Here is a 16194-nt window from a genome sequence, read left to right as displayed (position 1 = left end):
AAGGTACAGACGTCTGTCCCTGAAGGTAAAGACGTCCGTCCCTGAAGGTAAAGACGTCCGTCCCTGAAGGTAAAGACGTCCGTCCCTGAAGGTAAAGACGTCTGTCCCTGAAGGTAAAGACGTCTGTACCTGAAGGTAAAGACGTCTGTCCCTGAAGGTAAAGACGTCTGTCCCTGAAGGTAAAGACGTCTGTCCCTGAAGGTAAAGACGTCTGTCCCTGAAGGTAAAGACGTCTGTCCCTGAAGGTAAAGACGTCTGTCCCTGAAGGTAAAGACGTCTGTCCCTGAGGTAAAAAAGTCTGTCCCTGAAGGTAAAGACGTCTGTCCCTGAGGTAAAAAAGTCTGTCCCTGAAGGTAAAGACGTCTGTCCCTGAAGGTAAAGACGTCTGTCCCTAAAGGTAAAGACGTCTGTCCCTGAAGGTAAAGACGTCTGTCCCTGAAGGTAAAGACGTCTGTCCCTGAAGGTAAAGACGTCCGTCCCTGAAGGTAAAGACGTCTGTCCCTGAAGGTAAAGACGTCTGTCCCTGAAGGTAAAGACGTCTGTCCCTGAAGGTAAAGACGTCTGTCCCTGAAGGTAAAGACGTCTGTCCCTGAAGGTAAAGACGTCTGTCCCTGAAGGTAAAGACGTCTGTCCCTGAAGGTAAAGACGTCTGTCCCTGAGGTAAAAAAGTCTGTCCCTGAAGGTAAAGACGTCTGTCCCTGAGGTAAAAAAGTCTGTCCCTGAAGGTAAAGACGTCTGTCCCTGAAGGTAAAGACGTCTGTCCCTAAAGGTAAAGACGTCTGTCCCTGAAGGTAAAGACGTCTGTCCCTGAAGGTAAAGACGTCTGTCCCTGAAGGTAAAGACGTCCGTCCCTGAAGGTAAAGACGTCTGTCCCTGAAGGTAAAGACGTCTGTCCCTGAAGGTAAAGACGTCTGTCCCTGAGGTAAAGACGTCTGTCCCTAAAGGTAAAGACTTCTGTCCCTGAAGGTAAAGACGTCTGTCCCTGAGGTAAAAAAGTCTGTCCCTGAAGGTAAAGACGTCTGTCCCTGAAGGTAAAGACGTCTGTCCCTAAAGGTAAAGACGTCTGTCCCTGAAGGTAAAGACGTCTGTCCCTGAAGGTAAAGACGTCTGTCCCTGAAGGTAAAGACGTCCGTCCCTGAAGGTAAAGACGTCTGTCCCTGAAGGTAAAGACGTCTGTCCCTGAGGTAAAGACGTCTGTCCCTGAAGGTAAAGACGTCTGTCCCTGAAGGTAAAGACGTCTGTCCCTGAAGGTAAAGACGTCTGTCCCTGAAGGTACAGACGTCTGTCCCTGAAGGTAAAGACGTCTGTCCCTGAAGGTAAAGACGTCCGTCCCTGAAGGTAAAGACGTCCGTCCCTGAAGGTAAAGACGTCTGTCCCTGAAGGTAAAGACGTCTGTACCTGAAGGTAAAGACGTCTGTCCCTGAAGGTAAAGACGTCTGTCCCTGAAGGTAAAGACGTCTGTCCCTAAAGGTAAAGACGTCTGTCCCTGAAGGTAAAGACGTCTGTCCCTGAAGGTAAAGACGTCTGTCCCTAAAGGTAAAGACGTCTGTCCCTGAAGGTAAAGACGTCCGTCCCTGAAGGTACAGACGTCTGTCCCTGAAGGTAAAGACGTCTGTCCCTAAAGGTAAAGACGTCTGTCCCTGAAGGTAAAGACGTCTGTCCCTGAAGGTAAAGACGTCTGTCCCTAAAGGTACAGACGTCTGTCCCTAAAGGTAAAGACGTCTGTCCCTGAAGGTAAAGACGTCTGTCCCTAAAGGTAAAGACGTCTGTCCCTGAAGGTAAAGACGTCCGTCCCTGAAGGTACAGACGTCTGTCCCTGAAGGTAAAGACGTCTGTCCCTGAAGGTAAAGACGTCTGTCCCTAAAGGTAAAGACGTCTGTCCCTGAAGGTAAAGACGTCTGTCCCTGAAGGTAAAGACTTCTGTCCCTAAAGGTAAAGACGTCTGTCCCTAAAGGTAAAGACGTCTGTCCCTGAAGGTAAAGACGTCTGTCCCTGAAGGTAAAGACGTCTGTCCCTGAAGGTAAAGACGTCTGTCCCTGAAGGTAAAGACGTCTGTCCCTAAAGGTAAAGACGTCTGTCCCTGAAGGTAAAGACGTCTGTCCCTGAAGGTAAAGACGTCTGTCCCTAAAGGTAAAGACGTCTGTCCCTGAAGGTAAAGACGTCCGTCCCTGAAGGTACAGACGTCTGTCCCTGAAGGTAAAGACGTCTGTCCCTAAAGGTAAAGACGTCTGTCCCTGAAGGTAAAGACGTCTGTCCCTGAAGGTAAAGACGTCTGTCCCTAAAGGTACAGACGTCTGTCCCTAAAGGTAAAGACGTCTGTCCCTGAAGGTAAAGACGTCTGTCCCTAAAGGTAAAGACGTCTGTCCCTAAAGGTAAAGACGTCTGTCCCTGAAGGTAAAGACGTCTGTCCCTGAAGGTAAAGACGTCCGTCCCTGAAGGTAAAGACGTCCGTCCCTAAAGGTAAAGACGTCTGTCCCTGAAGGTAAAGACGTCCGTCCCTGAAGGTAAAGACGTCTGTCCCTAAAGGTAAAGACGTCTGTCCCTGAAGGTAAAGACGTCCGTCCCTGAAGGTAAAGACGTCCGTCCCTGAAGGTAAAGACGTCTGTCCCTAAAGGTACAGACGTCTGTCCCTAAAGGTAAAGACGTCTGTCCCTGAAGGTAAAGACGTCTGTCCCTGAAGGTAAAGACGTCTGTCCCTAAAGGTAAAGACGTCTGTCCCTGAAGGTAAAGACGTCTGTCCCTAAAGGTAAAGACGTCTGTCCCTGAAGGTAAAGACGTCCGTCCCTAAAGGTAAAGACGTCCGTCCCTGAAGGTAAAGACGTCTGTCCCTAAAGGTACAGACGTCTGTCCCTGAAGGTAAAGACGTCTGTCCCTGAAGGTAAAGACGTCTGTCCCTGAAGGTAAAGACGTCTGTCCCTAAAGGTACAGACGTCTGTCCCTGAAGGTAAAGACGTCTGTCCCTGAAGGTAAAGACGTCTGTCCCTAAAGGTAAAGACGTCTGTCCCTGAAGGTAAAGACGTCTGTCCCTAAAGGTACAGACGTCTGTCCCTGAAGGTAAAGACGTCTGTCCCTGAAGGTAAAGACGTCTGTCCCTAAAGGTAAAGACGTCTGTCCCTGAAGGTAAAGACGTCCGTCCCTGAAGGTACAGACGTCTGTCCCTGAAGGTAAAGACGTCTGTCCCTGAAGGTAAAGACGTCTGTCCCTAAAGGTAAAGACGTCTGTCCCTGAAGGTAAAGACGTCTGTCCTGTTGTCACTGCTCTGTTATGCTTTGTCTGAAAGCTCAGTCCTGATTTAGTCTAATAACTACATAAGTCTTAGTCAGGTATAGCTTTGTGTCGCTTTAAGAACATCTGCGTTTGTGCTAAAGCAGCTCATCTTCTCTCGCTCATGGTGATTTGTTTAGACTCACTGCGAGTCATATATTGACGTCTGGAGAGAAAAAGAACCGAAACTTGGCATGAAAGAATTGTAGTTTTTGCTACTGCAACCGAGTAGGTTCTGTTTAACGGTCCCCAGCCCTAAACAGTGTCCGGCCCTGAATGTCCCTGTGCTTCCACGCTGGCCTCACTTAAAGGAGGCTGAGGGATAGAGTGGCCGAACACAGGAACCACATTATATATGTTCATCAGAGTAAAGATTCCACTCTAAAAGTGTGAGGAATTCAAGTCACTTTAAAGGCCAGGGGTGGAGATAAAATCCTTCGATCGGGCAAAGAGAATCTGACTGAATCTGAGGCCTGAATGAAGATCTGGACCTCTCTTGCTATTTATGATGTTGTTTTTCATGTTATTTGTCCTGACCGTATCTTTTACATTGACCTGCCTCTTTCCCTGAGCCCCGTCTGTCTGCTGGATCCCAGTGTCCCCCTGTTATAAAGCTGTTTGTAGACACAGCAGTAGGAACAGCAGAGGCACCTCAGCTCAGCCCCGTGTTCTTGTGTCCAGAGGATCCCCCTGTTATAAAGCTGTTTTAGACACAGCAGTAGGAACAGCAGCTCAGCCCCGTGTGTTTGTGTCCAGAGGATCCCCCTGTTATAAAAGCTGTTTGTAGACACAGCAGTAGGAACAGCAGAAGCTCCTCAGCTCAGCCCCGTGTGTTTGTGTCCAGAGGATCCCCCTGTTATAAAAGCTGTTTGTAGACACAGCAGTAGGAACAGCAGAAGCTCCTCAGCTCAGCCCCGTGTTCTTGTGTCCAGAGGATCCCCCTGTTATAAAAGCTGTTTGTAGACACAGCAGTAGGAACAGCAGCTCAGCCCCGTGTGTTTGTGTCCAGAGGATCCCCCTGTTATAAAAGCTGTTTGTAGACACAGCAGTAGGAACAGCAGAAGCTCCTCAGCTCAGCCCCGTGTTCTTGTGTCCAGAGGATCGCCGCCGCTGACCTGGGCTCCGGGCTGCAGTACTTCGGCCGCAGTGTCCACGGCGCCATGGACATGAACGGGGACGGTCTGGTGGACCTGGCAGTGGGGTCTCTGGGGGCGGCCGTCCTACTGTGGTAATGTCATTTTAGATTTAATACAAGGCAGACGTTCACTCTGCCGCCCTCTGCTGGCCACTGCGCTCGTGTATGAAGAGGACCAGTGGAGGGAAAGGTGATCTCAAATGCTAAAGACAGAGCCGTGGGAGGATGTTTTAGTTAGGGGGCGCTGAGGGACAAAATTTACCCCCAAAATACTTTCTCTGTGCATAAATCCTATTTATTAACCTCTTAACTCCCGCCTGAACCGAGAGCATTTTCTCCAGTTCAGCTTTACCCAAATCCTGTAGGCCAGTGTGAAAGACCTACAAAACTAAACTGATCTTTTTCCTCACGGCAGATTTTTTTTCATCACTTTTTTGTTGGGCAGTCGACTCATTTTTGTCACATTTTCGGGACTTTTTTGTCTCTTATTTGTCACTTTTTTTTATTTTTTTTGGTCAAATTTTCTCACTTTTTTGTCAATTTTTTGTCAATTTTTGTCATTTTTTGTAAATGTTTTGTCACTTTTGTCACATTTTCATCCTTGTTTTCGTCTCAGTTTTGTCGCTATTTTCACGCCTTTTTTCCAGAAGCTTTTGGATTGAGGTAAAGCTGGAGAAAATGTGCTCGGTTCAGGTGGGAGTTAAGGGGTTAATATTGCCTGCAGTTCACAAACTATCCCCCAGGGGGGGGCTGCAGCGCCCTCAGCACCCTGGGTTCCCACGGCCTTGGTTAAATATACATGCTGCTGCCAAACCAAACCGCTTTTAATTGATAGTCTCATTTATCTATAAGTTACTAAATTAAACAGCATGTGACAGGTTTGAATCCTTTTGTAATTATGACTTAATTAAATGGATGATATCAGTTATTGAAGCAGCAATTTTAATGAAGAAATGTTAATGACGTAGATAGAGGGAAATAGAATTCTGTCTCACTCATTTCTAATTGATATACTGTACATACATCTTTGTATTTGCCCGGATATGGCCAGGTTTGAAGCAGCCAGAGGGAAAACAAAGAAGAGAAAATAAAACATGACTTTAACAAATGCTGAATTATGAAAGTGTTTTTTTTACTAAATAAAGAGACAGACACGGAGAGGATGGAGACGAGGCCGGGTAAAAGTGCACAAAGGAAAGGTTTATTTACAAAAAGGAAAGATTAAACATAGGTGAACAGAATATAAAGCTAACATAAGAAAGGTTAACAAAGGAACGTGCGAGATGACACGATGAGCCCATGGAGAGCCAGGAGGAGCGACCCCCCCACTCCTGAAGTGGAGCAATGACATCACTTAAAGAGGGGGTGTTCTGCTTTAAAGAGGGGGTGTTCTGCTTTTGTCAGTCCCACAGCACCAGTCTATATCTCACTACAATGATGACAAACCTTCTGTTGGTCTGTAAATGCAGTAAATTAGAATAACTGCCTTGTATAAAATGTCTCTCTCAAAATGGCTGTAGTGAATGTCTTGAAATAGGCCTCTGTCTCTTTAAGAACCTCTGAGCCTTTAGACACGCCCCCTCCACACGCTGTCTGTGGCATCAGTGGGGAGGGGGTTCTGCTGAGGAGCAGTGGTTGGTTACTCGGCTGGTGACCAAAGCTCGGAGGCGTCTCCAGGAGGTGGGGGCGTTCCTAGGAGGACTCAGGCAAACCTATCCCTAAAATGGCCGCCATCAGCCAAAAATTAAACAAAAATGTGACAAAAATTAAACAAAAATGTGACAAAAATTCAACAAAAATGTGACAAAAAATCAACTAAAAAGTGACAAAAATTCAACAAAAAAATGACAAAAATTCAACAAAAAAAATGACAAAAATTCAACAAAAATGTGACAAAAACCTATCCCTAAAATGGCCGCCATCAGAGTTTTTACAGATTACTCAGAAATACGTGAATGTGCCAAGGCAACACTTCAGCCATGTTTTTAATGAGGGAGTGACAGAATAACATGATGGAAAGCTTGAAAACGTCCATTTTGCAGAATACCCCCCCTTTAACAAACTATAACATGGTTGGCACGGCAACAGTTTAAAATAATTTACCTCTATCTATGTCACTTCCTTTCAGTGTCCAATAAGGATCAAACTGTCTGAAACTGGGAAAATCTTGAGTGTAATTGTGTTAACTTTGTCGTGTCTATTGTGTCATTTGCACTTAAACAAAACTAAATCAACGCTCCTCTAAACCTGTGCTTCTTCACATTCCTTTTGTCCTCTTTTTGTGTTGGAAAGAGAAGATTTGTGTAATTATTACTACTTCATTAACGCCAAATCTGACAAAATTATTCAAATAATCCACACATTAAGATCTGTCTATATCAGTAATTATGCCGTGGTCTGGGTGAATACTGGATTCTGATTGGCTGGAGGGTGTCTGTTAAAAAGTGATAATGTTCACCTAGCCCGTTCTGTATCACTCCACTGCAGCTGTTTCCATAGTAACGATAAACAACTGAGCTGGAACTAGGTTAGTGCTAGATCGTATGCTCCGGAGGGACAGTCTGCTGAGAAAACGTGAGATATCATGACACAAATTAAGGTTCGGGCCAGGGAAATGGTTCACCTCTTAACTCCCGCCTGAACCGAGAGGATCTTTTTCCTCACGTCATCAGATTTTTTTTCCAACATTTTTTTGTTGGGCGTTCAACTCATTTTTGTAACTTTTGTAATTTTTTTTATCACATTTTTTGGTTATTTTTTTGTCAATTTCTTGTGACATTTTTGCCACTTTTTCATAAATTTTTCGTCACTTTTTTGTCTATGTTTTCTCACTTTTTAGTCACATTTCCATCATTGTTTTATTGCTATTTTCACAGCTTTTCCCCAGAAGCTTTTGGATTGGGGTAAAGCCAAACTGGAGAAAATGTGCTCGGTTCAGGTGGGAGTTAAGGGGTTAACTTTAAGGATTAGGGTTAGGATTAGGATTATTTGTATTTTTAGACAAACCAACTCATAGATCTATACAAACTCACAGCAGACCGTCCCTCCGGAGCAGACGATCTAGCACTAACCCTGGAACTACTTTCAGGTAAAACTGATTGAAAAGTGAAATAACTCTCCTTCCCCGTGTCCATAATTAGAATAACAGACATGGACATCGGTGAGTGCATTATCCCCATGTGACCTCCGCCCGGACAGTAAACCCGGCGCTGTCCTTCCTGTCCGCTCTCTCTTCCTAAAAATGAGCAGGTTCCACTAACATTGGCGACAGGAAGTAGGAGGAGGTCACGTGGTGAAACTGCATAAGCCCATGAGTTCCTGTTCTCTACAGCGTCCCCTCTTACATAGCCCCGTAGAGCAGTCGTCTGTCCGTGGCTGACTCTGCTGTGGTGTCTGTGCTGCCTTCAGTCCCGTATAGCAGTCGTCTGTCCGTGGGTGACTCTGCTGTGGTGTCTGTGCTGCCTTCAGTCCCGTAGAGCAGTCGTCTGTCCGTGGCTGACTCTGCTGTGGTGTCTGTGCTGCCTTCAGGTCCCAGAGCGTGGTCCGGATCCACGCCGCCGTCAGCTTCGAGCCCAGTAAGGTCAACGTGTTTGTGAAGGACTGCCACAGGGGCGGGAAGGAGGTGACCTGCATGTCCGCCATCGTGTGCCTCAACGTGACCGCTCGCACGCCCGTCCCGCCCGAGCAGGAGATCGGTGAGCGCCCCCTGGAGGTTACACTGTACCAGCTGCTTACACACAGAGGTCTTAGTCTCTAACGCTGTTCCTAACACTTCTAACAAAGACACGGTGTCATGGATGTTGGGAGTAAATGCGTGACTTGCTTGTTTCGCAGTGAAGCGTGTCCTTTCATGATGATTAGTGGTGATTCCTATTTCATCCACCGAGCGGCGCTGTGATAAAAAAATGACTCCATTCGTTGTGTAGTGCACTTCCTGTTTCGAACACGATGGAGACTTTCCTGTTCTGGTTTGTGCCGCCCTGTGAGGCGACTCCTGTTGTGACAAAACCACTGACTTATGGAGACGTCGGGGCGAGTGATTTTGAAGTTGTTCTGAAGCAGGAAGGAGCTCTTGACTGAAAAATAACTGCTGTTTTAGTTCTAACTAGTCCCTCTTTGTTACTGCCATGTCCTCTGGATCTTTAACTATAGCTACACCCACGATCTATACCTGGATCTCCCCAGTATTAAGCACATATCGAGCCCATACAGTATGTCCGAATACAGGACGATTATTTGTGCCAGTGACAATGCTTATTCCACATTAGCCCCGTTAGCCCCGTTAGCCCCGTTAGCTTGTTGCAATCGCCTACAGCTCATTGTTGATGAAAAGTCCACAATAAACCACAGTGTGGCTCAGTGTGAGATCATCTCAAAGGCTGCTTTATGTAGTTACCACTTTATTGACATTATTAGTGCATAACATTTACTAACTGGATCTATATGTGCTATCTGCTAAGTAGCTAGTTAGCTCTGGTTAGCAGCACAGTGAGGACGGTTTCTGCCAGACAAATACATCAGATTAAGAGAACAGCTGCTACAAAAAGCTGCTGGTGCCTCTGGAGTCTCCTGAACATGAAGGTGTCGGCTCCTCCAGAGGCTGCAGTTCTGCTTAAACCTTCTATCCGGGCCTCCCCTAAACTGTTCATTGAAGCTGATGAACAGAAACGGCTCTGTTTTCAGTCTGTAACTCACAGCTCTTCTCTGTAGCTGCTTCCTGTCCACTCCTCTGTGAGCAGCAGTGACTTCTCTGTAACTGCTTCCTGTTCCCTCCTCTGTGAGCAGCAGTGACTTCTCTGTAACTGCTTCCTGTTCCCTCCTCTGTGAGCAGCAGTGACTTCTCTGTAACTGCTTCCTGTCTGGTCCTGCCTCCTCTGTGAGCAGCAGTGACTTCTCTGTAACTGCTTCCTGTTCCCTCCTGCCTCCTCTGTGAGCAGCAGTGACTTCTCTGTAGCTGCTTCCTGTCCACTCCTCTGTGAGCAGCAGTGACTTCTCTGTAGCTGCTTCCTGTTCGCTCCTCTGTGAGCAGCAGTGACTTCTCTGTAACTGCTTCCTGTTCGCTCCTGCCTCCTCTGTGAGCAGCAGTGACTTCTCTGTAACTGCTTCCTGTCTCCTGCCTCCTCTGTGAGCTGCAGTGACTTCTCTGTAACTGCTTCCTGTCTGGTCCTGCCTCCTCTGTGAGCTGCAGTGACTTCTCTGTAACTGCTTCCTGTCTGGTCCTGCCTCCTCTGTGAGCTGCAGTGACTTCTCTGTAACTGCTTCCTGTTCGCTCCTGCCTCCTCTGTGAGCAGCAGTGACTTCTCTGTAACTGCTTCCTGTCTCCTGCCTCCTCTGTGAGCAGCAGTGACTTCTCTGTAGCTGCTTCCTGTCCACTCCTCTGTGAGCAGCAGTGACTTCTCTGTAACTGCTTCCTGTCTCCTGCCTCCTCTGTGAGCAGCAGTGACTTCTCTGTAGCTGCTTCCTGTCCACTCCTCTGTGAGCAGCAGTGACTTCTCTGTAGCTGCTTCCTGTCTCCTGCCTCCTCTGTGAGCAGCAGTGACTTCTCTGTAACTGCTTCCTGTCCACTCCTCTGTGAGCAGCAGTGACTTCTCTGTAACTGCTTCCTGTTCCCTCCTGCCTCCTCTGTGAGCAGCAGTGACTTCTCTGTAACTGCTTCCTGTTCCCTCCTGCCTCCTCTGTGAGCAGCAGTGACTTCTCTGTAACTGCTTCCTGTTCCCTCCTGCCTCCTCTGTGAGCAGCAGTGACTTCTCTGTAACTGCTTCCTGTCCGCTCCTGCCTCCTCTGTGAGCAGCAGTGACTTCTCTGTAACTGCTTCCTGTTCCCTCCTGCCTCCTCTGTGAGCAGCAGTGACTTCTCTGTAGCTGCTTCCTGTCCGCTCCTGCCTCCTCTGTGAGCAGCAGTGACTTCTCTGTAACTGCTTCCTGTTCCCTCCTGCCTCCTCTGTGAGCAGCAGTGACTTCTCTGTAGCTGCTTCCTGTCCGCTCCTGCCTCCTCTGTGAGCAGCAGTGACTTCTCTGTAACTGCTTCCTGTTCCCTCCTGCCTCCTCTGTGAGCAGCAGTGACTTCTCTGTAGCTGCTTCCTGTTCACTCCTGCCTCCTCTGTGAGCAGCAGTGACTTCTCTGTAACTGCTTCCTGTCTCCTGCCTCCTCTGTGAGCAGCAGTGACTTCTCTGTAACTGCTTCCTGTTCCCTCCTGCCTCCTCTGTGAGCAGCAGTGACTTCTCTGTAACTGCTTCCTGTTCCCTCCTGCCTCCTCTGTGAGCAGCAGTGACTTCTCTGTAACTGCTTCCTGTCTCCTGCCTCCTCTGTGAGCAGCAGTGACTTCTCTGTAACTGCTTCCTGTTCCCTCCTGCCTCCTCTGTGAGCAGCAGTGACTTCTCTGTAACTGCTTCCTGTTCCCTCCTGCCTCCTCTGTGAGCAGCAGTGACTTCTCTGTAACTGCTTCCTGTCTCCTGCCTCCTCTGTGAGCAGCAGTGACTTCTCTGTAGCTGCTTCCTGTTCACTCCTGCCTCCTCTGTGAGCAGCAGTGACTTCTCTGTAACTGCTTCCTGTCTCCTGCCTCCTCTGTGAGCAGCAGTGACTTCTCTGTAACTGCTTCCTGTCCCCTCCTCTGTGAGCAGCAGTGACTTCTCTGTAGCTGCTTCCTGTCTCCTGCCTCCTCTGTGAGCAGCAGTGACTTCTCTGTAACTGCTTCCTGTCTCCTGCCTCCTCTGTGAGCAGCAGTGACTTCTCTGTAGCTGCTTCCTGTTCACTCCTCTGTGAGCAGCAGTGACTTCTCTGTAGCTGCTTCCTGTCTGGTCCTGCCTCCTCTGTGAGCAGCAGTGACTTCTCTGTAGCTGCTTCCTGTCTCCTGCCTCCTCTGTGAGCAGCAGTGACTGTGTGTGGGTTCGGTGGCGTCAAAGACAGAACGGCCCGTGAGATTCTGAGCTCATTGTTGTTCCTCTGCCAAAGTGCTGCTGTTTTGGAGCGTTCTCTGCACTGCACAAACACACAGAGGAATTCATCTCCATTCACAAGGCTGGGCTTCATTCTGTTTCCACACCAGTACCTGTACTAAAATATCTACCATATACAACCATTAAACAGAACAATAATGTGAATGTATTTATTTTCCCAATTTTCCCAAAAATGTTCATTTTCATTTTTTTTCCCGAATTTTTTTCCAATTTTTTTCCGCTTTCCCCCCATTTGTTACCAAGTTTTGCCCAATTTTCCCCACTTTTTATTTGTCCCAATATCTTTTAGCCCCACACCCTCCATTTTCATTGAAGTCTGAACATTTTTACAGATGTTTGTACTAAAAAGCGCGTGATCATCTCATCTCAGAGGCTGCTTTATATAGTTACCCCTTTTTTGACGTTATTAGTGCATAATATTTACTCACTGGATCTATATGTGCTAGCTGCTAAGTAGCTAGTTAGCTCCAGATGAGCGGCTGGCAGCACAGTGAGGACGGTTTCTGCCAGACAAACCCATCAGATTAAGAGAACATCCATCCACCATTAAACAGAACAATAATGTGAATTTGTTTATTTTCCCAATTCTCCCCAAAAATGGCCACGTTTTTCTCAATTTTACCCCAATTTTCTTTTTTTTTTTCTTTTTTTTTCCAAATTTTTTCCGCTTTCCCCCCATTTTTTCTTCTTACAATTTTTCCTCCATTTCTTTGTCGACTTTTCCCCCATTTTTTCCCAATTTTCCCCACTTTTTATTTGTCTCAATTTCTTTTCTCACCCCCTCCATTTTCATTGAAGTCGGAAATTTCAATTTTTACAGATGTTTCTACTAAAAAATGGCTTATTTCTCTTTGTAAAAAAAATGCATAAAATGACAATAAATCTTGCCGTACATTTTTCCTCATGTTTATGCCGAAGTTTCAAATATCTCCACATTTCTTCACCTGCAGCGCCTCACGTTTCGCTGAACTCTCCCTCGTCGAGCCGTGACCCGACGACCCCGGCGTCCCGGTCTGGTCTCCTCCGACTCCCTCCGGGTTAGTTTCGTCGGCCTGGTGTCGTGTCTGGACGCTAACGCGGGGCAGATGTGCTGCTGTTTGCAGATGTGCTGCTGTTTGCAGATGTGCTGCTGTTTGCAGAGCTCTGCGGTTTGTGGCTGAGGAGGAAACTGTTTCATGTTTGATTTGGACTCATCTCATTGGAGCTGCATCTGTGTACACGATTCAGAGCGTTTACAGAAGGATGACACCGCTGCAGCTGTGCGAGGCCTGCAGGATGTGAGAGGAGTCGTTTGGACTGGGGACTGTCGACAGGAAACACGGGATGAAAACAGGAAGTGATGCGATTCGGATCAGTTATGTCTCTGACCTTTCACTCACAAAGAAATACTACAATAAATCAACTTCCCTCTGTAGGTTTGGAGAATGAAAACGCAACAAAAAAACGTCCTGGCAAAGCAACAAAAACATGAAGTTCGGATCACTTTTGTAGCTCTTAGCTTTCAAATGAGGCATCACACTGTTGCTCTCCAGTCTCGTGGGTTTTAGATTTGGGTAAGGCCAAACTGGAGAAAATGTGCTGGGTTCAGGTGGGGGGTAAGAGGTTCATATATATTGAGCCCTTAATGCTGATTTTGTGACTTGAAATGCACAGCTTTTGTACATTTGTTAAACATTGTTTAGACATAAGGACGAATGCCACAAATGTGTTTATTTAAAGGAACAGAACACCGTTTTTACACACTGAGAGATGTGTGCTAACCTGTTGATGAGGACCTGTCTGGTCTCCTGTGGAAGAGCTTCTAACTTCATGTTCCTCCATGTCCTAATGTGTAGACTGAGCTCAGACCTGCTCACCACGACTGCCTCTCTTGTTTGGAAAAAATTGGACATTATTTTTGCAGTTATAGATACATTTTGGATTTTTTTTTTGACTGAGATTTGGGCCCTTGCGGCTGTGGGGCCCCTACACAACTTGCATAGTCTCAGCTCTGGAGCGGCAGACTGGAGCTAAAGGAGCGAGAAGGTCCGGGTTCGATTCCCACTGGGGACGGGGCCTTTCTGTGTGATGTTTGCATGTTCTCCTCATGTCCAGGTGCTCCGGTTTCCCCTACCACTAAAAACATGTACAATAGGCCAGGATGAATGAGTGTGGGAGAGTGCGCATGGGGAACAACGGATGGAAATGACCGAAATGAGCTTTACAACCCGGTGTGGCGTGTTCATTAACATGCACCACAATAAACCCGTTTTAGAGCAGGAGGTCTGGCCTGTCTCCAGGAGGTGAAGCATCTCTGAGAGAGGCTGGGATCCACTGCTGACTGCACAGAGGGTTATATGGCTGTAGATGTGGATCATAAACAATGAGGAATCTCTCCCAGGCCCCGGCGAAGCACATGGCTCCACAAAGCTACAAGTAGTGAAAACTATGGTTGCAATGAGAAAACCACAGTGGCCACAATAACCTTCAGACATCAGAATAATGTGTGTAAAGCCTGGTAACCCTGCAGACCTCAACAAACAGGCCCTGGAGTATTCCTTCAGCTGCAGTGTGACTCTCAGACGCTATTGTGGATCGTGTTTACCATCTGAGTCTTTCTCGGTGCTTAGAAAGTTTCCAGAAAAGCCTGATTATGAATACTCGATATCCCCCGAGCACTGGGAGACATTGTGTGGCATGGTGTGTGTTGGTCTGGGGGGGCCCACCTCGCTGTGGCCCCTCTGCTCTCCGGACATGTGTTGGAATGTACAGTGCGGACGGCCGAAGCCTGTTCCCTGAAACACGGGGCTCTGGATGGAAACGTAAACCGCGTGGCCGGGAGTGAGTCACGTTGCGACCGCAGCGTGTGGAATCCTGCAGCCTGGATATCGTTTGCTCGTTCATTACGCGCGTGGAGCGAGGCTGACGCTGCGGTGGACCGGGCTGCTTCCACGCTGAGGTCACTCGCCAGAGCGCTCGCCGCGGCCAGGCTGAGCTGAGGAAACCGGGGAACCGGACTGTCGTGTTTCAGAGTCTGTTGGTTTGGTCAGCGTTAAGAGCAGGGTCGGACAGTTGGTGAAGCGTTTCATTTCGTTTACTTCTTTTTTAAATTTTCCTTGAGAGGAGCGTATTTGCCAATGGAATCTAAGAAGAAGAAGAAGAAGAAGAAGATCTTTATTTATATAGTGCCTTTTACAGACATATAGTCACAAAGCGCTTTACATGAGACAGTTGTACATTCACTCCATACTCAGTGGTGGAAAGCTACGTTTGTATCTTCAGTTTCCCCTGGGGGAGACTGTCAGAGGCGCTTTCGCAACTACACACGTCTGCGCCAACGGACCCTCTGACACCACCATACATTCCCTCACACACTTCATTCATCCAGGCCTATTGTACATGTTTTTAGTGGTAGGGGAAACCGGAGTACCCGGAGGAAACCTACGCAGACACGGGGAGAACATGCAAACTCCACACAGAAAGGCGCCGGGTATCACACAAACGTGACCATATAAGTGGGTTAAGAAGTGCTTGAATTTTAAGTGTTTGGAAAATCTTGACTTAAGCTTAAGATCGACCAGTCTGATGAGGCCACTGACCTTTGAGTTCTTTGTAAGGAGCTCTCCACATGAGGAGAAGAGCCTCAGGGAGCCGTCGATAGAGCTTCATGTGCTCTGGAGAAGACGATGCTGTGGAAATCATGAGTGCATTGTGTTCAAGTGCTGTCAAGTCTTAGCAAAGTGAAATGTTTGTTCATGTATTTGATAGGGACAAGCGTGAAGTACAATGAACAAGTACCACACTACAACATTTATAGCCGAGGCTAATTTGCCAAGTCCGTACCGAGAAGGACTTTTAAAACACAATACAATTGGCAAATACAGTCATGGGCTCGACACACGGGAGGCGACTGGCAAAACCCTCCGATGTCAAAACCAACACACGGGATGTGACAAAACTGCAGCGGCTAACGGAAGCAGCTAACGGAAGCGGCTAACGGAAGCGGCTAACGGAAGCGGCTAACGGAAGTGGCTAACAGAAGCGGCTAACGGAAGCGGCTAACGGAAGCGGCTAACGGAAGCGACTCACATCACGCTGCGTTCATGCACAGATCACAATTATATACTGATTCATTGAGTGATGAAATTGAACAGTATTTTAGCTACATGCTGTGGAGATGAAGGATCATAATAATCATTGATGACTGTTTTAAACCGGAAAGCACTGAATTTCATGACGCCCTGGCTGTTCGTCAGCTCAGAGTGTGTTCGTCGCCATCTTGGAAGTAGCTCTTTCCTGAAAAACACCTGATACAGAGCAGCGTTGATTAAAAGTCTGCAATAAACCACAGATGTGTGAAGCCCGGCTCAGTGTGTGATCGTCATAAAGCTGCTCTGTATAGTTAAGGCTTCATTGACGTTATTAGTGCATAATACTTGTTTTCACAGGAGAAAACCGGAACTCGAGTCGAGCTAACTGAGCTAACAAGCTATGGTTTTCTCCCGGAGCTAATTGTAAATAAAGTGAGCAATAACTACAACATCAGCCCAGCTCAGTGTGTGATCATTGTTAAACAGTTCTTTATGTAGATGTGGTTTCTTGACTTTATTTGTGCATATTTCTCGTTTTCACGTGAGGACCGGAGATTTAGCTCGTAGCATTAGCTTTCTCCTGTGCTAATGCTACAACAGGCTCCTCGAGGCCCAAACACAGATTCAGCCTCTGAAATAAGTTTTCTTTTAATCCTGGTGTTTAGATAAAGAAACACTGATGTGTCTTTGTAAAAGTCCCAGAGCTGCTGTAGCTCCGGTTCATGATGAAGCTAAACCTCTGTGACTTGTTTACATCTGTGGGGCCGAC

General features: G+C 47.3%; 1 protein-coding gene across 1 annotated transcript in view; it reads left to right on the top strand.

Moving 5' to 3' along the window:
* itga11a (integrin, alpha 11a) overlaps nt 1-16194 on the top strand; it is a 163710-nt gene that overhangs the window by 91025 nt on the left and 56491 nt on the right. Inside the window, exons 15-16 of the mRNA XM_079554675.1 lie at nt 4362-4492; nt 7928-8094. Coding sequence (XP_079410801.1) covers nt 4362-4492; nt 7928-8094 — 298 coding nt within the window. The remainder of the gene's footprint in view (nt 1-4361; nt 4493-7927; nt 8095-16194) is intronic.

This window comes from Gobius niger, assembly GCF_951799975.1.
Source record: "Gobius niger genome assembly, chromosome: 4".
Classification (NCBI taxonomy): Eukaryota; Metazoa; Chordata; class Actinopteri; order Gobiiformes; family Gobiidae; genus Gobius; species Gobius niger.
The sequence above is the reverse complement of the archived record's forward strand: the minus strand, read 5'-3'. Positions and strand labels throughout refer to the sequence as shown.